Genomic DNA, 23,017 nt, shown 5'->3' on the forward strand with positions numbered 1-23,017 from the left:
CTATCACTTTTAAAGACTTAAAGGTTGTGACCAGGTTACCCTTCACTCTTGTGTCTTTGAAGGTGGGTAATTTTAAAGCCTCAAGCATTTTTTCTGTAACTTTATTTTCTTATATTTTAGTGCTAGGACCAGATAAAGAAAGGCCACATTTTCCCCAAAATATCATGTTTTGTAGAATGTTATTAGTTAGATTAGAATCAGAAAAACTTTAATTAAATGAAGAAATATGATAGATTAGCAAGGGTGATTGGTTACTGAAATACGTTATATGAAAAATGATTTTGTATGCAGCACCTTGCCTTTAGTGCTGGATATCTTTTTTTTTTATTTAGTGGTAAAGATGATTATGTACTTCTATAAGTGTTAATAAAGAGATACTGGCACACAATAAGAACTTATCCAAGCTTTGAAATTTTTATCATTTTACTTACATGCATGGTTCAACACAAAAATGTAACTTCCAGATTATCATCATAACCATATGTCAAATGAAAAATAGTAAATATTTTTATATTTACTTTCCCCCCTCTCCCCAGGGATAGGGGAGAAAGAATACTTCCCACGCATTCCTCACATGTTGTAGAAGGCGACTAAAGGGGACGGGAGTGGGGGGGGCCAGAAACCCTCCCCTCCTTGTATTTTAACATTCTAAAAGGGGAAACAGAAGAAGGAGTCACGCGGGGAGTGCTCATCCTCCTTGAAGGCTCAGATTGGGGTGTCTAAATGTGTGTGGATGTAACCAAGATGAGAAAAAAGGAGAGATAGGTAGTATGTTTGAGGAAAGGAACCTGGATGTTTTGGCTCTGAGTGAAACGAAGCTCAAGGGTAAAGGGGAAGAGTGGTTTGGGAATGTCTTGCGAGTAAAGTCAGGGGTTAGTGAGAGGACAAGAGCAAGGGAAGGAGTAGCACTACTCCTGAAACAGGAGTGGTTGGGGTATGTGATAGAGTGTAAGAAAGTAAACTCTAGATTGATATGGGTAAAACTGAAAGTGGATGGAGGGAGATGGGTGATTATTGGTGCATATGCACCTGGGCATGAGAAGAAAGATCATGAGAGGCAAGTGTCTTGGGAGCAGCTGAAGGAGTGTGTCGGTGGTTTTGATGCACAAGACCAGGTTATAGTGATGGGTGATTTGAATGCAAAGGTGAGTAATGTGGCAGTTGAGGGAATAATTGGTGTACATGGGGTGTTCAGTGTTGTAAATGGAAATGGTGAAGAGCTTGTAGATTTATGTGCTGAAAAAGGACTGGTGATTGGGAATACCTGGTTTAAAAAGCGAGATATACATAGGTATACGTATGTAAGTAGGAGAGATGGCCAGAGAGCGTTATTGGATTACGTGTTAATTGATAGGCACGCGAAAGAGAGTCTTTTGGATGTTAATGTGCTGAGAGGTGCAACTGGGGGGATGTCTGATCATTATCTTGTGGAGGTGAAGGTGAAGATTTGTAGGGGTTTTCAGAAAAGAAGAGAGAATGTTGGGTGAAGAGAGTGGTGAGAGTAAGTGAGCTTGGGAAGGAGACTTGTGTGAGGAAGTACCAGGAGAGACTGAGTACAGAATAGAAAAAGGTGAGAACAAAGGAGGTAAGGGGAGTGGGGGAGGAATGGGATGTATTTAGTGAAGCAGTGATGGCTTGCGCAAAAGATACTTGTGGCATGAGAAGCGTGGGAGGTGGGTTGATTAGAAAGGGTAGTGAGTGGTGGGATGAAGAAGTAAGATTATTAGTGAAGGAGAAGAGAGAGGCATTTGGACGATTTTTGCAGGGAAAAAATGCAAATGAGTGGGAGATGTATAAAAGAAAAAGGCAGGAGTTCAAGAGAAAGGTGCAAGAGGTGAAAAAGAGGGCAAATGAGAGTTGGGGTGAGAGAGTATCATTGAATCTTAGGGAGAATAAAAAGATGTTTTGGAAGGAGGTGAATAAAGTGTGTAAGACAAGGGAGCAAATGGGAACTTCAGTGAAGGGGGCTAATGGGGAGGTGATAACAATTAGTGGTGATGTGAGAAGGAGATGGAGTGAGTATTTTGAAGGTTTGTTGAATGTGTTTGATGATAGAGTGGCAGATATAGGGTGTTTTGGTTGAGGTGGTGTGCAAAGTGAGAGGGTTAGGGAAAATGATTTGGTGAACAGAGAAGAGGTAGTAAAAGCTTTGCGGAAGATGAAAGCCGGCAAGGCAGCGGGTTTGGATGGTATTGCAGTGGAATCTATTAAAAAAGGGGGTGACTGTAATGTTGACTGGTTGGTAAGGTTATTTAATGTATGTATGATTCATGGTGAGGTGCCTGAGGATTGGCGGAATGCTTGCATAGTGCCATTGTACAAAGGCAAAGGGGATAAGAGTGAGTGCTCAAATTACAGAGGTATAAGTTTGTTGAGTATTCCTGGTAAATTATATGGGAGGGTATTGATTGAGAGGGTGAAGGCATGTACAGAGCATCAGACTGGGGAAGAGCAGTGTGGTTTCAGAAGTGGTAGAGGATGTGTGGATCAGGTGTTTGCTTTGAAGAATGTATGTGGGAAATACTTAGAAAAGCAAATGGATTTGTATGTAGCATTTATGGATCTGGAGAAGGCATATGATAGAGTTGATAGAGATGCTCTGTGGAAGGTATTAAGAATATATGGTGTGGAAGGCAAGTTGTTATATGCAGTGAAAAGTTTTTATCGAGGATGTAAGGCATGTGTATGTGTAGGAAGAGAGGAAAGTGATTGGTTCTCAGTGAATGTAGGTTTGCGGTAGGGGTGTGTGATGTCTCCATGGTTGTTTAATTTGTTTATGGATGGGGTGGTTAGGGAGGTGACTGCAAGAGTTTTGGAAAGAGGGGCAAGTTTGCTGTCTGTTGCGGATGAGAGAGCTTGGGAAGTGAGTCAGTTGTTGTTTGCTGATGATACAGTGCTGGTGGCTGATTCATGTGAGAAACTGCAGAAGCTGGTGACTGAGTTTGGTAAAGTGTGTGAAAGAAGAAAGTTAAGAGTAAATGTGAATAAGAGCAAGGTTATTAGGTACAGTAGGGTTGAGGGTCAAGTCAATTGGGAGGTAAGTTTGTATGGAGAAAAACTGGAGGAAGTAAAGTGTTTTAGATATCTGGGAGTGGATTTGGCAGCGGATGGAACCATGGAAGCAGAAGTGAATCATAGGTTGGGGGAGGGGGCGAAAATTCTGGGAGCCTTGAAGAATGTGTGGAAGTCGAGAACATTATCTCGGAAAGCAAAAATGGGTCTGTTTGAAGGAATAGTGGTTCCAACAATGTTGTATGGCTGCGAGGCGTTTGCTATGGATAGAGTTGTGCACAGGAGGGTGGATGTGCTGGAAATGAGATGTTTGAGGACAATATGTGGTGTGAGGTGGTTTGATCGAGTAAGTAATGTAAGGGTAAGTGAGATGTGTGGAAATAGAAAGAGTGTGGTTGAGAGAGCAGAAGAAGGTGTTTTGAAATGGTTTGGTCACATGGAGAGAATGAGTGAGGAAAGATTGACCAAGAGGATATATGTGTCAGAGGTGGAGGGAACGAGGAGAAGTGGGAGACCAAATTGGAGGTGGAAAGATGGAGTGAAAAAGATTTTGAGTGATCAGGGCCTGAACATGCAGGAGGGTGAAAGGCGTTCAAGGAATAGTGTGAATTGGAACGATGTGGTATACTGGGGTCGACGTGCTGTCAATGGATTGAACCAGGGCATGTGAAGCGTCTGGGGTAAACCATGGAAAGTTCTGTAGGGCCTGGATGTGGAAAGGGAGCTGTGGTTTCGGTGCATTATTACATGACAGCTAGAGACTGAGTGTGAACGAATGGGGCCTTTGTTGTCTTTTCCTAGTGCTACCTCGCACACATGAGGGGGGAGGGGGTTGTTATTTCATGTGTGGCGAGGTGGCGATGGGAATAAATAAAGGCAGACAGTATGAATTATGTACATGTGTATATATGTATATTTCTGTGTGTGTATATATATGTTTACATTGAGATGTATAGGTATGTATATTTGCATGTGTGGACGTGTATGTATATACATGTGTATGTGGGTGGGTTGGGCCATTCTTTCGTCTGTTGCCTTGCGCTACCTCGCTAACGCAGGAGACAGCGACAAAGCAAAATATATAAATAGAAATAAATTTTTATATATATTTGTACCTAGAGTGTCTAGTGAAACATATTTCTCTTACTCCTACTTTTGCTCCAGAGATGAGCACCAAGTGTCCACCAATCAAGAAGCTTCCCAAAGAGGGGGAACAATGCCGTCGCCTCTCAGCTCTCTCAGACAAGTTTGCTTCAGAGTTCTTTCATGGTCCACAGTTCTTTGCTAGAGCACCTGGAAGGTATATATTCTTCATAATTATTTGAAGTAATAGCAGTATTTGTATGACTTCAGAATGAAACAAATTGGTGGTAAGATATTTTAAAATGCACATCCTGAGCATTAACAGATAGCCTCACTTTAAGAAATAATGCTTTTTACGGTTGAATATGATTCATTATTTCCTTTATATTATATAATCTCCTCTTAATACCATGATCTCATTAGAAGTGAATTCATTCAGAAAGAATACTGAGATATACTAAAGAGAGTAGATGATAGGACAGAACCCTGGGGAATACCACTGTGGTTAGGAAAGGAGGGGTAAGTTTGCAGTGGAATGGTTTGAGAGGAAACTATACTTTAGAAAACAAAGAGAAGCAGTGACACTTGAGTAGGGGAGTTTAGGAAGCAAATACTTATGCCACATCCTGCAAATGCTTTGATGTTAAGGGCAAAACTCATGAGAGAAGAGGACCAGAGATATCATATAGGAGAGATCACCAGTAGACCTGGACTCCCGTGGTGTAGGTTTAGCAGTAGAGTTCCTGACAATGATGCCCAGGATCAAGCACATAGGTTCGAATCCTGGTTATGGCAGTCAGTCCACAGCTGTTCATCCACCACTGGTGGTTGGTCGATATAATGGGTACCTGGCTCAGGATAGGGTGTGTATAAATATATATTTATTTATTCATTATACTTTGTCGCTGTCTCACGTTAGCGAGGTAGCGCAAGGAAACAGACGAAAGAATGGCCCAACCCACTCACATACACATGTATATACATACACGTCCACACATATACGTACCTATACATTTCAACGTATATATATATATTTTATTTATTTATTTATTTTGCTTTGTCACTGTCTCCCGCGTTAGCAAGGTAGCGCAAGGAAACAGACAAAAGAATGGCCCAACCCACCCACATACACATGTATATACATACACGTCCACACACGCAAATATACATACTTATACATCTCAACATATATATATATACACACAGACTTATACATATATACATATGTACATAATTCATACTGTCTGCCTTTATTCATTCCCATCGCCACCTCGCCACACGATATAAAAACCCCCTCCCCCTCATGTGTGTGAAGTAGCGCTGGGAAAAGACAACAAAGGCCACATTCGTTCACACTCAGTCTCTAGCTGTCATGTAATAATGCACTGAAACCACAGCTCCCTTTCCACATCCAGGCCCCACAAAACTTTCCATGGTTTATTCCAGACGCTTCACATGCCCTGGTTCATTCCATTGACAGCATGTCGACCCCGGTATACCACATCGTTCCAATTCACTCTATGCCTTGCATGCCTTTCACCCTCCTGCATGTTCAGGCTCCGATCACTCAAGATCTTTTTCACTCCATCTTTCCACCTCCAATTTGGTCTCCCACTTCTCCTCGTTCCCTCCACCTCTGACACATATATCCTCTTTGACAATCTCTCCTCACTCATTCTCTCCATGTGACCAAACCATTTCAAAACACCCTCTTCTGCTCTCTCAACCAAACTCTTTTTATTATCACACATCTTTCTTACCCTTTCCTTACTTATTCGATCAAACCACCTCACACCACATATTGTCCTCAGACATCTCATTTCCAACACATCCACCCTCCTCCGCACTACTCTATCTATAACCCACGCCTTGCAACCATATAACATTATTGGAACCACTATTCCTTCAAACATACCCATTTTTGCTTTTCCGAGATAATGTTCTCGCCTTCCACACATTTTACAACGCTCCCAGAACTTTCGCCCCCTCCCCCACCCTGTGACTCACTTCTGCTTCTATGGTTCCATCCACTGCCAAATCCACTCCCAGATATCTAAAACACTTCACTTCCTCTAGTTTTTCTCCATTCAAACTTACCTCCCAATTGACTTGTCCCTCAACCCTACTGTACCTAATAACCTTGCTCTTATTCACATTTACCCTCTGCTTTCTTTCACACACTTACCAAACTCAGTCACCAGCTTCTGCAGTTTCTCACCCGAATCAGCCACCAGCGCTGTATCATCAGTGAACAACAACTGACTCACTTCCCAAGCCCTCTCATCCACAACAGACTGCATACTTGCCCCTCTCTCCAAAACTCTTGCATTTACCTCCCTAACAACCCCATCCATAAACATATTAAACAATATATATATATATATATATATATATATATATATATATATATATATATATATATATATATTGTTTTTTTACTTTTCCAAAAAAAGGAACAGAGAAGAGGGCCAGGTTAATGGGATTGTCTTGATTAGGGTGTCAGCTGTCCCTGTTTGATAAAGTGAGAATTTATGAGAGACTGAGAGACTCTGGAAATGGCAAAAGTGAGAGCATTGGGGCAATAGTTGCAGGGTGGTCTCATTTCTCTAGGAGGTTGCATCAAAGCATGTTTCCACGTGGAAGGGAAAGTTTGGGTTTTTAGACAGTTGGGTGCAATAGACAATCAAGATTGGTGCTAGCTAAGAGGCACACTTTCTTAGAACAGGTGGAGGTATGCCATCTGAGCCATATGCCTTGGGTCTGGGAAAATACCAGGAAGATCTTGCACAAGGAAAATATAGGAGATAATATAGGTTTAGAGGGAGGAGATAGGGGCAGAGTATTAGAATCTGAATCATCCAGAGTTGAGTTAGAGGAAAACAAGGTGTCAAAAAGAGCAGCTTTATCTGAGTTTGCAGCAGGGGTGTGTGAAATCACCAAGGCTGTTTAATTTGTTTATGGACGGGGGAATAAGGGATGTAAATACAATGGTCTTGGAGAGAGGGGCGAGGATGCATTTTGTAGGAGGTGAGGGGGAATTTTGATGCACCCCTTATGTATTTACACTGCAAACTTCATAAATAAAGAGGGTCATTTCATTACTGATACATGTAGAATAGAGCCAGGTGTATAACAAACTTCAGAGGTACAGATGTAGGATTGTCAAGAGTAAAGCCTCTCTCCTCAAAGATACCTGTTTCTCACTACTGACCATTTCAGTGGTTCATGCTTTATTGTAATGCCATTGAAGAGTATGCTGCATACTGATAATTCTCATAGATAACTGTGAATATTGTTCTTTTCTATTTGTTCAATATTTTCCATTTCCCTCCACTTATTTATTAAAAGCTACCTCCCCTGATTAATAAGTTTTATTCTTTTCGGGGAAGAAACTACCTTTGCCAATGTGCAGCTTTAGTCATGTGAAGAAGGATTTTCTGAATTTACGGATGGTTAGGTTTAGTTTTTGAAAAGTGAAATGACTGGTCTAATAATTTTTTTTCTTGAAATCTGCCTCCACAGAGTCAACCTCATTGGTGAACATGTCGATTACTGTGGATATGCTGTGTTTCCTATGGCTGTGGAACAAGATATTCTCATGGCAGTGGCAAAAAACACAACAGAGAAACTAAATATCTGCAACATTGATGAGTGTTACCCTAAATATTCATGCAGTATCAATAACTTTATGTAAGTAATGCCTTCATTCTCCAGAATATGTAATGATGTGGGATTACTAATTAGGATTAATTTTCTTCTCTTGTTCTTTAGCTGTAGTCACTTTGCATCCTTATATACTGGTACATCACTGAATTTCTGGCGACTGGTGGCTCAGCACCTCCTTTAGTTCGGACAAAATTGCATGAGGGAACTTGAAATTGCTGCGGCCACTAGTGATGATGGAATGGTTTCGACAGTGTCGGACTGATGAGTGGACTTGTCAGGTAGCATTATAATGGACCAGGCTAAGTTGTTCCATAAAGAACTTAAATTACAGCAGGAGTGTGACTATAGTGAAGGATGGCTTCAAAGATTCAAGAAGTGTCATAGAATTTCCATGAATAGAGTGTGTGGAGAAAAGTGGTCTGCAAACCACGAAGGAGCTCCCAAGTATGTGTATGAATTTGTGAAACTCATAGCTGACGAGCACCTCAGCCCTGAGCAGATGTAAAATGCAGATGAATACTTTAGACTCATGGGAGATGTATAATTAGTAGGTTAGAGGCGTGATGATGAATTATTATTATGTGACTATGGTTGGTCTGGCAAAATGGTTAATCTGGCAAGGCTTTGGAACCAAGAGTGCCAGAAAATCAGTGGTGTACCTGTATGTGGTAGAATGCCACTCTTTGCAGAATATTGTTAATGATTTTCTGATTTTTTTCTCAGCACATTTCTGGAGATTGCTCTTGGAATGCTGTCCATTTATCCACATATCTGTCAGTCATTCTGTTTTACCAGTAGTTGTTTTGTATATGTACACTCTTATATGATCTCTGCATAGTCACTCTGCAAGTTTTAGTACGACCTTAAGACTTCTTCCTCATCTGATAAGTTACTTCTTCATGGTACTGTAAACTGAACAGCTATTCAGAAACACCATTACACTTGCCTGCACTGTATTACATATATTTTATAGTACTGTTGGAGCAATACCACTTCTTGTGAGAGTGAACTCCCCATAGTTGATGGTTTATATTTTTTCTTCCTGTTTTCATCTAGATGTATTCTACACTCCTGCATCCATTTATTAATCACAGATACTTTGCTTTTATATGTAATCTTGCTCAATTTTTTTTACTCACTTCCAGTCTCCTTTACCATTGTGTGTAACATTTACTGATGAAATTATACTGTATTTTATTGTCAACTGAGTGACATTGTCATTTTTTATTTTTGTTTACAAAATTTATATTTTGGTTGTTGACCATAATGGGTGAAGTGAAGTGTTTCAGATACTTGGGAGTGGACATGGCAGTGAATAGAAACATGGAAGCAGAAGCGTCATAGGAGGATGAGGGGACAAAGCTTTTGGAAGTATTGAGGAATGTGTGGAAAGAGATGTCATTACCTGGGAGGGCAAAAATTGATATGTTTGAAGGTATAGTAGGTCCACCATTGTTGTATGATTGTGAGGCATGGACTCTAGATGAGGATGTTCTGAGGAATGTGGATGAGTTGGAAATTTAATGTCTGAGGACACTCTATTGAGGGAGGTGGTTTGATCAAGTCAGTAACGAAAGAGTAAGAAAGAGGTGTGGTAATGAGAAGAGTGTGGTTGAGAGAGTGCAAGAGGGTGTGCTGACCATATGGAGTGAATGAGTGTGGAGAAGGTGACAAAAAAGGATATATGTGTGTCGGAAGTAGAAGGGAAAAGGAGAAGGGGATGACCAAACTGGAGATGGAAGAAAGGATTGAAAAAGATTTTGTGTGTTTGGGGCCTGAACATTCAGAAGGGTGAAAGGCATGCAAAGGGATGAAATGAACTGGAATGATGTGGTATGCAGTGGGTGATGCACTGTTAGTGGGCTGAATCAAGGCTTGTGAGGTGGCCACTTTGGATGCCCTGTTTCACTCCAGTGACAGTGCATTGCCCTCTGTGTACCATATCATTCCAGTTCACTCTATCCTGTGCATGCCATTCACCCTTCTGCAAATTCAGGTCCCAAGCACTGAAAAGCTCTTCCATTCCATCCTTCCATCTCCCATTCAGTCTTCTCTTCTTGTCCCCTCCAATTCTAACACGTATATCCTCTTTGTCAACCTCTGTTTACCATTCTCTCCATGTGTGCAAACCGTAGCACACCCTCTTCAGCACTCTCGACCTTCCTCACCCTCTTCCCTACTTTCTTATCTATAGACCATCCATACGTCACCACTGGGAGTACTATAGCTTCAAAAATACCAATGTTTGCCCTCTCAAATAGTTACTTCTTTTTCCATACATTCCTCATTTCTCCCAGGACCTTCATCCACCCTTCTGCTCCCATTGTACCATTCATTGCCATATCCACTCTAAGGTATCTGTAATGCTTCACTTCCTCCAAGTTCTCTCCATTCAGACTCACACCTCCAACTAACTTGTCTCTCTCTAGTGCTAGACCTTCCTTTTATTTACATTTACTGTCAACTGTCTCCTTTCACACACTCAACCAGACACACCAAATTCTATGGTTTCTCATTTGAATCTGCAACCAGCAAACATTGTATCCCAAGTACCCCCACCCCTCCTCTACTGCAGACCCACTCCTTTCCCCAAAACCCTTGTATTCCATAACTTCATCACTCCATCCATAAACATTCAGTAGACATGGTGACATTAAATATCCCCTTTACAGACCCACATCCACCTGAAATCACTTATCCTCCTTTTTACCTTATCAAACTTATGCCGTATTTTCTTGATATAAACTCCTCTGCTTTTAATAGTTTTCCTAACACACCATGTAATCGCAACACCTTCCACAAAGCATCATCAGATTATCATATGCTTTCTGTAGATCCATGAATGCCACATGTAAGTCCCTGTTTCTCTTTTTATGTCTGATGCACATTCTTCAAAGCAACACCTGGTCCACACATCCTCCACCACTCCTGAAACCACATTGTTTCTTTCCAGCCTGATGCCCTTTGTATGTCACTACCCTCTCAGTCACTACTCTCTCATAGAACTTACAAAGTACACTCAACAAACTGATACCTATCTAATTAAAACATTCATATTATTCCCCTTGCCTTATCCTGTGGTACTATGCAGGCAGTCAGCGAGTCCTCAGGCACCTCACCATAATCCATACACACTGATAATCCTAACTTACCATCAACAGAATAGTCACCTCCATTCTTAAGATTTTAAACTGCTATCTTGCCACATTTCATCTCATGCAAAGCTTTTGCCACCACCTTTCTTTTCACCAGACCAATTGCTATGACTCTCACATCACCTACCTTCCTAACCTAAACACCCTACATCTGCCACTTTGTCATCAAACATATTTGATAATCCTTCAAAATACTCATTTCATCTTCTCTTCATCTCATTTTTGCCTGTTATCTCTTCCCCATTTGCCCTCTCATTATGGTAAGATGTTCTCTTATACATAAGCAGAAGTTAATAATAATTGATAATGTTTTTGCATATTTATGTTTCCCAGAATCAACAAGGATCAGCCAGCATGGTTCAACTATGTGTTATGTGGAGTGAAAGGGATCAAGGATGAAGGGGACATCGATGGTCCTCTCACTGGTTTGGACATTGTGGTAGGAGGCAATATCCCTCCTTCATCTGGATTGTCTTCATCATCTGCTCTAGTTTGTGCTACTGCTCTGGCTGTTGCACATTCTCATTGCCTCTCTTTGTCTAAGGAAAACCTTGCTGAGATTTGTGCTCGCTGTGAGAGACACATAGGGACTCAGGGAGGGGGAATGGATCAGGCAATATCTTTCTTAGCATCTCCAGGTTATTATTTTCTTCTTTTGCTGTAGGTAACTTTTATATTCATTTATGATAAAAATCACGATTTCTAGTTGTATGTGTCTTTATATGTGTAAAAGTATTCTGTGTGTCATTAGGTCTTGAATTTTTTTTCATGATATTCGTACTGTCCATACCATCTGCTGCACTGATGTACTCTTTCATTATCAAGTACACATTTTATTGTTTTTAAAAGAGGATGGTACATACAGAATCATCCCAAGGCTTTTTCATTGCTGACCATATCCACACTTTGCATGTTGAAGAATCAACAAAAATGCTTGAAGCATTTAACAAAGTAAAAAAAAAAAAGCATGCATAGTCATTTAGATAGTATGTGGACTGATTTCTGTTTCAAAGAAAATGCAGTGTTAAAAGAATGAGGGCAGTCTCAATAAGTACATGTGAAAGGTAAAGTACTCTCGAAAAATAAAAAAATAAGTAAGGGTGAACAGGAAAAGGCAAATAAATAAGTACATTTTGAATATTGTATAAAGGATAAGTATTCTAGCATTTTATAAATGATGATACACTGTGAAAGGACAAGTGTGTAACCTCTTTTAAGGTATTGATTTCATGGGCAACTGCAGTCAGTCTGCAATCCAATTTTTTCTTTTTTTGTACTTGTTTCCTGCCATAATGAGGTAGTGCCAGAAATAGATGAACAGATTGATTCATTTGCTTTCATACACTCTCTAGCTGCTGTGTATGATGCACCAAAACAAAGGCCCACTATCCATAGCCTAGTCTCTCAAACCACTCATTCAACCACCAGCCCCATCCCAACCCCCACCCTTATACCACATTGCTCCAGTTCACTCTATCCTGTCCACACTTTTCATCTTCCTGAGTGTTCAAACCATGACACTCCAAAGCTTCTTTCACTCCATCTTTTCATTTCTTTCGTGGTCTTATTTCAAATGGACTCATCAGTGATAGGAAACTGCATATATTGAACTAAATTACTGTAATGTGTAAATGCACACAACTAGTTCACATTTGGGATGCACCCATGCATATTTAATTGATTCATTTCATTTTGATCATCTGAAGCACACAGGCACTAACTTATTATGATGACATATATGTAACACCGATGAATAGAACAAACATGGAAGACGAAGATAGCATTCTTTCTCCCCAACCCTCGGTGATAAAAATTTATGATTGATGATAGGTTGGTTAAGGAGATATACAGAGTGAATCTTAAAATAACAGGAAACTGGACATATTTAACAAAGTTACCGTAATGTGTGAATATACACAACTAGTTCACATGTGGGATGCAGCCATGCATCCCATGAGTGTCATGGAAAACAAAGTGAGCTGAAATATATATGATGCACTTTATCATTTTAATGGAGTGATATGTAATTTTCATTGCAGCTTATGGTAGTGGTTTATCATTGTCAAGTAGTGTTTTACTTGTTTGTTATGCAGCTTTATAGTATATAAAGTATAGGTAGATTTTCCTTCTTAACTGTGAGAGGCTGGATAACAAAGAGTTGCTTGTGAATTAATTTAATATACACCTTTGCACCTTCCTTAACTCAAGCTGTTCTTATGAATTTCTTTTCTCTCTGAACTTTCCCATACATTACTGTATGATTTTCAGATACTGCAAAAGTTATTGAGTTCAACCCACTGCAGGCAACATCGGTCACTCTGCCACCTGGTGCTACTTTTGTTGTGGCCAACTGCTTAGCTCCAATGAACAAAGCTTCAAACTCAAACTACAACTGTCGAGTTATGGAATGTCGTCTTGCAGCACAAGTTATGGCCAAGAAAGCAGGTGAGAGTAATCTGTATTTATGAAATATATGTTCAACCAGTTAAGTGTTACTAGCATTCAGCATTTGAAGTATGGTAATGCCCACTTTAATCTCTAATGTGAAATGTGTAAGATGATTAGGTTGGATGATTGTTAGTGTTTAGGAAAATTCGGGCTCATAGATTTACAGGAATTGATATGAAAAAACATTAACTTTTTGAACCACTCACCTCCAATGTTTGATTGGAACTATGTTCGCTCTGGGTTATTTATTGCAAAACTTAAGTGTAAAATGAAAAAATGTGTAGTTATTGAATATATACCATGATATGGTATAGTGTTTAGTAACTGAATATGTACCATGCTATGATTAAGTTACTAGACTGAATTTTGCAATGTAATATACTTTTACAGAAATGTCCATTTGATCCCAAACTTAGTTCATTGGGATCAGAAGGGTCAGGTAAAAGCCAAATTCTGGACTGCATATTCAAAATGTCCTAAGGAACAGCAACTGGAATTATGATAATTTTACTGTCATGTTGAGCTGAGTATTAATGAATACAGGAACAAACATTGGTGGGGTTTCTGTACATGCTAAACTTAAACATTTTCTATCCCTATGGATCGTGCAATCTAAAACCAGTAACATACAATTATTTTCCACTTCCACAGTATAGTTGATAGAAGGTACTATATTATCAAATAAAGGGAAAAATGTTTGTAAATTTTCGTTTGTTGGCCAAACACAAAGAACATCACGTACATACCTAAACCAAATTTCTTTAGAGGGAAAGATATCCCTTCATAATTTTGTTTCAAAAAATTCTTTTTCTTTCATACTATTCGCCATTTCCCAGATTAGCGAGGTAGTGTTAAGAACATAGTGTTAAGAACAGAGGACTGGGCCTTTGAGGGAATATCCTCTCCTGTCCCCCTTCTCTGTTCCTTCTTTTGGGAAAAAAAAAAAAATGTAATGGAGGATTTTCAGTGTATGTATGTATCAGAGTGTGGTGCCTAAGGATTGATGGAATGCATGAATAGTGCCACATTGTAAAGGCAAGGGGGACAAAGGTGAGTGTGTGAATTTACAAGGGTGTAAGTTTGTTGAGTGTCCCTGGTAAGTTTTATGGAAGAGTTGGGATTGAGAGGGTGGTGGCATGCACAGAGCATCAGACTGGAGAAGAACAATGTGGATTCTGGAGTGGTAGATGATGTGTGAATCAGGTATCTGCTTTGAATAATGTGTGAGAAATATTTAGAGAAAGAGAAGGATTTGTATATGAGAAGGTAGGTCCTCTGGCAGTGGTGTATGATGCCACCATCTGTTTATGAATAGGTTGGTGAGGGAGGTGAATGCAAAATTCTTGGAGAGAGAAGCAGGTATGTAGTCTGTTGGGGGTTGGGGTGGGCCTGAGAGTTGAGTCATTCATTTGCTGATGATATGGCATTGGGTGGCAGATTCAAGTGAGAGACTACAGAAACTGGTGTCTGAGTTTGCAAGATAGCAGAATGAAATGAAAGCAAGGTTTAGCACTGAAGAGAGGCAGGTTATTTGGAGTGTAGGTTTGAATGGATAGAACTTGGTGGAAGTGAAGTGTTGTAGATACCTGAAAGTGGATATGGCAGTGAATGTGAGGAGGGTTGATCATAAAAGAAATGCAAGGGACAGAGTAAATGAGTGATTTGGTATACAGGGGACAACATACTTGAGAACCCCTGAAAGATTTCTAGCTCATGGTTGTGGATAGGGGGTTCTTGTTTTGATGCATTACCCATGACAGCTATGGAATGATGTGAGCAAATGAGACCATCTCTTTATCTGTTCCAGGCACTACTTCACTGATGTGGGAAATGGTATAAATGTATAAAAGAAAAGAAAAAAAGATTTAGTCAGGAACACACATTTGATGTTTGATTTATTTCAAATCAAGAAAGAGCTCTGACACATTTTTTTCATGTTGTTTAGACCAGTCCATCTGTAAGGTATAATGCTTCAAATTGTGACAGGACTGGCTTGGAGGGAATATCAGAAATTGGGAGATCTGCAAAAAGCTTTGGGCTGGACTCTTCCACAGATGATGGCTCTTGTCTCGGACACATTTGAGGCACGACCATATACAAAGGAGGAGATCTGCAAACTACTTGATGCTTCTTCTGAAGAGCTAGATCAGGTGAGGCTCTTGAAACAGTGTACTTTCATATATTTCATTTGTTTTATATAGTGTGAAAAAGGAACACACAAATAAAACAGTCATCTGAGAGTATTTTGCATTTACATTTTTTATAGTAGTGTCATTAATGAAGCATGTAAATAATGAGAATGAAGGTATGTATCTCAAAGGAAAACTGAGCACACAATTCTTTAGGTGTATACAAATGAATGGAAGTGCATTAGAAAAGCTGAGATGGGTTGATGAAGTGACGGAGAAGGTAAGAGACCCAGTTAGTAAAGTGAATCTAAGGAACAAACGGGTAGGGCAGTCCTAGGATACTATAATCCTGAAAACAGTGTACTGTCAAAATCACTCACAGAAAGTAAATGGACTGTGTTTAGATTTTAGATGTATACGTATTCATAGGAGATGTAAACCTGGCGGTTAAAAATTGTATTGAATCTAAAAAAATTGAGGTTTACCAAAGGCAAACTCATGTTTAGAAGTTGATGGAAGGGCAGATTCTGATAAAAGTGACACACATATTTGGGAATAAATGAAAATAAAGAATGTTTCAAACCAACTCAGTTTTCTGTGAAGTTGGGCTTGAATCAAGATACAGTAATCCAGATTGTGGAAAAAGTTATTTTCACTAAACATAAGTACCAGAGAATTCAGTCTTCTTAAGACATAGAAAGCATAGGGCTCATAAATCATAGGGCCTGATGCCACTGCCTCATTTACCTTTATTTAAGGCTGGCACTGCCAGTAGAAGATAAAGACTATGAAATGATGTATTACACATTAGGGATGTGGAAAATGTACAGTAATTTCCTCTTTGTACATTGGTTAAAATGAGTGACAAGACTGTACAAGGGTCTCAGAAAATAAATGATATGATGAAATCAGTACTAGCACTAAACATGAAAAGAAGTAAAACCATGCATGCTGCCTTGGTAAAGTACACGTTAAGATGCTCGAGTGGGGAAATGTGCATCCTAATTCTAAAGTACTTTAAGTCTGAAACCTTGCAGTTTGAAGTGTTGTAACTTAAAGCCTTGCTTTACATCTGTTCTTGTTGTTCAGTGTCTGTAGTTTTCTTATATACAGTATACAAAATTGTGTTTTCCTTTTCATACATGTATATGACTTATGATAGATACGTTTACTTTCATAAATGATGTACCATCTTTATTGCTTTTTTGGGGAGATAAACTTTCCAGTGACTCATAGTTTTTGATAACTAAGGAGACTGATGCATAGGAATTTTACTAAGTGTCCTTTTTATGCCTTCAGTAGAGATGAGTCCACTCTGCACAGAGCTGCTTTCTGAATGTGATACAGACTCCATAGTAATTGCGGAATGATTTATTTGATGAATGTACAAATCCATAAATGTCATAGATAATGTTATAAGAAAACATTTTTTAGGTAACATTGACTGAAAATACCAGACACATCCAACTGTTCAAGCTGCATGATCGTGCCTTACATGTTTTCTCTGAGGCCCATCGTGTATGGGAATTCAAGAAAGTGTGTGATCAGCAAGGAGACACAGCCTTGTTAGAACTTGGGAAACTCATGCAAGACTCCCATAGATCCACTCAACTACTGTATGAGTGTTCACATCCCAAACTTGACACTCTAGTGGAATTATCACGAGGAGTTTCTTTAGGGGCAAGACTAACTGGAGCTGGGTAAGTTATTCAAGTATGGTATTGTATGGTGCTTGCTAAAATTAAATGTTTATGATAATTTTGATGTTATATAAGATATATTGATTTTATTATTTTCTTTTTTCGTCAGCAAATCATGAGGGATAAATTTCTTGGTGTATTATTGAAATGTATGGGAGAGCTGTGATTGAATGACTGTTAAAACACATTATATGTGTTGAACAAGAAGGGATTGTTCAAGAAATATGGGTGTAAATATCAAATGTTGCAAATACGTGAAGGAACCGTGCCCTGTTTCTGTCCATTAATAGCTCATCACCCCGTGTACCACATTGTTCCAATTCACTCTAACCCATGGATTCCTTTCACCCTCCTGTATGTTTAGGCCCTGACCACTCAAAAATATTTCACTCCATCCTTCTATCTCCAGTTTAGTCTCCTCCTCCTCCTTTTCCCCTTAACCTCTGGTATATATCCTCCTTGTCAAACTCTCCTCACTCATTCTTTCCATATGCTCAGACCAGCTCTCTTGACATATGGAGAGAATGAGTGAGGAGAGGTTAACAAAGAATTTATATGTCGAAGGTGGAGTGAACAAGGATACGCGGGAGACCAAATTGGAGGTGGAAGGATGGAGTGATAAAGATTTTGAGGGATCAGGGCCTTTACATGGAAGAGGGTGGAAAGCATGCACAAAATAGAGTGAATTGGAATGATGTGGTATACTGGGGTCAGTGTGCCATTGATAGGCTGAACCATGGCATGTGAAACATCCAGGATAGACCATGGAAAGGCCTGTAGGGCCTGGATGTGTATAGGGAGCTGTGGTTTCGGTGCATTACACCTGACAGTTAGAGAATGAGTGTGAGCAGATGTGGCTTTTTTCGTCTGTTTCCTGGTGCTATTTCTTGCATTAGTGAGGAAATGGTAGGAAAAGATGACTGAGCCTCACTGGAAAAAGTTCTCACGCCAGGCTACAGTCCTCTTGGCTCTATGGGTAATCTGCCTTAGGCTGTGCCTGACATGCTTCCATATCTCTCAGCAATTCCAGTAGCATCATGATAAGTAATGCTTCTGACTCAGAGACTTGAAAGCTTGTTGTTCTAAAGATAGGTGGGGCTTTACCCCAGTGATCTCCAGTCCCTACAGACATTATATATTTTAAACTGCCAGCTTTCACCCTCACTTATAACCATGCCTTAGAAGGCCATTGGAAATCCAAAAAAATAGCAGTATTGCCACATAGGATTTCATAACCTTTGAGCCAGAGGGCAACTTTGACACTTTTCTTCATGCTCCATAAATATAGTCTTAAGATACAATGGAAGAGGAGGTTGTACCACCTTTATTTCCCATTCCCCAATTCTGTTGGATGATGTAGCTTTTCTTATTGTCTCTAGCTCAGTGGTCCTAGGGGATCTTCCTTCCATATTTCCTGCATCTTGCTGCTGATAGAGAGGGAGGTTCCCTTCAATACCAGGAGGTTGGGAAATATTTCCTCCATACCTTTGAACCCTCACTTTTATGATACATATTGGGTTCTCACTAAACTTCTGTCAGTTTGAAAAGGGGGTAAAGGTTTTATTTTCACTTCCATGCATCTTACTTGAATTTCTATGCACATACTTATACTAACAAGTTTCATTAGTGATGCATCTAGCCTTGAATTTTTAATTTTCACCTTATCTTCTGTTTTTGTCTTTACATTGCATGTTTGCTTTGTTTACCACACAGCTGGGGTGGATGTATGGTTGCACTGGTGCAAGATGATGATACAGAAGCTTATAAAAAGATGTTGCAAGAGAGATATTTCAGCCAGGAACCATCTGCGCAGGGTCGGGATCCAAGCAGCATTCTGTTTAGCTCTCGGCCAGGTCCTGGAGCGTGCATTTTTGTACAGTAATAGATGACCTCGGACTACACTTTGTAAATTTGTTTGTTATGGGTACATTTGTGCTGCATACATTACTTGTATGTATAAGCATTTTACTGATGTGTTCTATCTAAGGTTGAAAGATACACCTGTGAATTATTTCCCCACAATTACTTTATGGAAATGGAGTTTCACATTTAGATCACAGTAACTACTGATATGCTCGTTCATACACCCAACAACTTTCCTTACATTGTATTAGAATTAAATGTCTTTTAACTAAAAGGCAGAATTATATTTTCAATGAGTTTGCAGTTGTAGTGTTCAAGGTTGTAATAATCTTACATTTGTTTTTGAATGTTTTTTAAAAACTTACATACCAGACCTTGGGATAATATAGAGTGTTTCTCGATTTTCCATGAATTTAATTACTCTTGGTGAGATTGTTATACTGTTGATTGTTTAATTTTTCAAAGCAACTTCAAGCTTTGTTATTTAAAATAATTCTAAACATATTTAGTATTTACTACAAATACTGTAATGCTAGTCAAGCTTCTTATGAACAAAGTAATGCATCTCTGATCTTATTCAAAGTTACATGATACTGTGTTGTACATATATTCTGATTAGGCTCCGAGATTTCAGATATTCAAATGCATATTTGTATAATAATCTTAGTAGGTGGTTATAATGATTGCAGCATGAAACTATAAACCTACTACTATCTGAAACAACTAGTGATGCTAGGTTCTTCTGATACTAAGTGGTGCTTGAATTTTTTCATGAAAATATTAAAGCTTTAAATGAATATCATTTTATCAAATGTTAGTCCAATAGTACCATATGTATTGCATCAGTGCAATTGCTGTGTTGATTGCAGCTGTACTAATTTTTTGTATCCATCATGATAGATACAGAAATTTTAAATAGCTGTAGTTGTGAATATCAGGGCGATGTCAACTAGACTAGAATAATGAATTTGACAACCTTAGTTGCATATCATGTAAAGATCTTTAGTGTGTCAAAGTTTTGTTGCTTCCTTCTGCTGTTTCAATAAGTAAATAAATGTTGAGAATAATGATAAACATGGAAGTGATTTTTTTCATTTTTAGACTATTTCCTCATTAAAAGTCTCTCTAATTATTACAGTAATGTTTCAAGGGAAATTAACTTTTTTCATGGCTGCACTTTCATCACATCACTAATTGCTCATTATAAAAGGTAGCTTTTGTTTGATAACTTATGTCAATGCACAAGCAGAAGATACTGGCAGGCAATGATTGGGTTTTGATGGAGTTTACCATCAGAAACATAATACAACCATATTCCTAAATTAAATCATTCCCTTGTGTGACTTGGCACCATGGACCAGTGGAGGGGATGAGCTGATGACCAGCTGGAGCAGTGTACCTGGTCATGAAGCTGATAGGATCTGCAACATCCATCCTGTTGCCCCTAAAGAGCCTGCTTCTCCTCACTTCAGGATGTCCCCAGCTGCTATACCAAATCTTGGGTCGTACCAGAGAAAACAGACCCAATTATCATCCTCCAACTACTAATGCAAGCCGGTAACCTCAGCCCTTGAACCCCAAGGTATCTCTTCCCACTGTTTCAAACCCACATCACCAGGAATTACTTTCCAGTCTGATGTAAAAACTGCCTTCAGTTGTATCAACTCCACTTCACACCACTTCCCTCCATAAAGGACTACTCAAAGCATGTAGCAACCACTTAGACTTGAACCCCAAAGCAACCACCAAAGCACATCACTCTATAAATAACAGCACAGATTACACAATCCCATCCTGGCCAAATCAACTCTACAACTCCACAGAACCCTAGAAGCACACTAAACATCCTATAACTTCAACCGATGACATTAGAAACAATCATACAAAACTGCTTGGCTTACTCGAAGAGCACAATGTGCATACAGCCTTCAGTCAGTAAACTAATATTACAGTAAACCAGATTCACAGTCCCTCCCATCTAATACTGCACAACAAAGATATAGGGAAGGGTTCAAGCACTTATACACCATAGCATTTCATTCACAGACACATGTCAGAAACACTGATATGACCATTCAGACAATACATATTGGAAGAGTAACTGTGGTGTCAATGTTAGGTAATCCTCCAAAGAAGAAAAACGATCCAGAAGATATACCAGGATGACAGTGAAGAAACAATCAGGATGTTACATTCAGCAGTGAAATACTCACTTCATAGGGATGGGAAAGTACAAAAAATGCAGTATTACCATTACAAAGAGACAGAGTAGGGAAATTCGGATTCTCATGGTGTTAGGGAGTCATGAAAACAAATTTTTATGAGTGCATAAGGAAAATTTCCTGTAGTGTCACGATGTTGCAAGGTTCTATGTAATGATTTTAATATAACACAGGTACCTAAATTCCATTTTTCTTTATAACAATTGTCATGATGTAATGTTGTGGAGAGAGCTTGGGAAGTGAGTCAGTTGTTGTTCGCTGATGATACAGCGCTGGTGGCGGATTCATGTGAGAAACTGCAGAAGTTGGTGACTGAGTTTGGTAAAGTGTGTGAAAGAAGAAAGTTAAGAGTAAATGTGAATAAGAGCAAGGTTATTAGATACAGTAGGGTTGAGGGTCAAGTCAATTGGGAGGTAAGTTTGAATGGAGAAAAACTGGAGGAAGTAAAGTGTTTTAGATATCTGGGAGTGGATCTGGCAGCAGATGGAACCATGGAAGCGGAAGTGAATCATAGGGTGGGGGAGGGGGCGAAAATTCTGGGAGCCTTGAAGAATGTTTGGAAGTCGAGAACATTATCTCGGAAAGCAAAAATGGCTATGTTTGAAGGAATGGTGGTTCCAACAATGTTGTATGGCTGCGAGGCGTGGGCTATGGATAGAGTTGTGCGCAGGAGGGTGGATGTGCTGGAAATGAGATGTTTGAGGACAATATGTGGTGAGAGATGGTTTGATTGAGTAAGTAATAATAGGGTAAGAGAGATGTGTGGAAATAAAAAGAGTGTGGTTGAGAGAGCAGAAGAGGGTGTTTTGAAATGGTTTGGTCACATGGAGAGAATGAGTGAGGAAAGATTGACCAAAAGAATATATGTGTCAGAGGTGGAGGGAACGAGGAGAAGTGGGAGGCCAAATTGGAGGTGGAAAGATGGAATGAAAAAGATTTTGAGTTTTCGGGGCCTGAACATGCAGGAGGGTGAAAGGCGTGCAAGGAATAGAGTGAATTGGAACGATGTGGTAAACCGGGGTCGATGTGCTGTCAATGGATTGAACCAGGGCTTGTGAAGCGTCTGGGGTAAACCATGGAAAGTTCTGTGGGGCCTGGATGTGGAAAGGGAACTGTGGTTTCAGTGCATTATTACATGACAGCTAGAGACTGAGTGTGATCAAATGGGGCCTTTGTTGTCTTTTCCTAGCACTACCTTGCACACATGAGGGGGGAGGGGGTTGTTATTCAATGTGTGGCGAGGTGGCGATGGGAATGAATAAAGGCAGACAGTATGAATTGTGTACATGTGTATATATGTATATGTTTGTGTGTGTATATATATGTGTACATTGAGATGTATAGGTATGTATATTTGTGTGTGTGTGGACGTGTATGTATATACATGTGTATGTGGGTGGGTTGGGCCATTCTTTCGTCTGTTTCCTTGCGCTACCTCGCTAACGCGGGAGACAGCGACAAAGCAAAATGAATGAATAAATATAAATGTAGGAGTAAGTCTGGCCCATAGCCAACTGCATAATAGCAAGAATAAGCATTATGTAACCATCCATGACATTTTTCTCCTCACCCACACTTGATATTAGCAGGTATATCCCTGGGGATAGGGGAGAAAGAATACTTCCCACGCATTTCCAGCGTGTCGTAGAAGGCAACTAAAGGGGATGGGAGCAGGTGGCTAGAAACCCTCCCCTCCTTGTATTTCAACTTTCTAAAAGGGGAAACAGAAGAAGGAGTCA

General features: G+C 39.6%; 1 protein-coding gene across 4 annotated transcripts in view; it reads left to right on the forward strand.

Moving 5' to 3' along the window:
• The window catches only part of Galk (N-acetylgalactosamine kinase), a 26,717-nt gene extending 6,580 nt beyond the window's left edge, over window positions 1–20,137 (forward strand). For 3 of the 4 annotated variants that reach the window (XM_071671191.1, XM_071671175.1, XM_071671184.1), the window contains exons 2-8: window positions 4,177–4,312; window positions 7,618–7,785; window positions 11,250–11,554; window positions 13,185–13,361; window positions 15,351–15,514; window positions 16,928–17,193; window positions 18,907–20,137. In XM_071671191.1, coding sequence (XP_071527292.1) covers window positions 4,179–4,312; window positions 7,618–7,785; window positions 11,250–11,554; window positions 13,185–13,361; window positions 15,351–15,514; window positions 16,928–17,193; window positions 18,907–19,075 — 1,383 coding nt within the window. In that variant the 5' untranslated portion in view covers window positions 4,177–4,178 and the 3' untranslated portion in view covers window positions 19,076–20,137. Of the gene's footprint in view, window positions 1–43; window positions 63–4,176; window positions 4,313–7,617; window positions 7,786–11,249; window positions 11,555–13,184; window positions 13,362–15,350; window positions 15,515–16,927; window positions 17,194–18,906 lie in introns of those variants that run through there. The other variant, XM_071671200.1, reaches the window with a different exon arrangement.
• The last annotated feature ends 2,880 nt before the right edge of the window (window positions 20,138–23,017 follow it).

Source organism: Panulirus ornatus, chromosome 2 (genome assembly GCF_036320965.1).
Source record: "Panulirus ornatus isolate Po-2019 chromosome 2, ASM3632096v1, whole genome shotgun sequence".
NCBI classification, from domain to species: domain Eukaryota; kingdom Metazoa; phylum Arthropoda; class Malacostraca; order Decapoda; family Palinuridae; genus Panulirus; species Panulirus ornatus.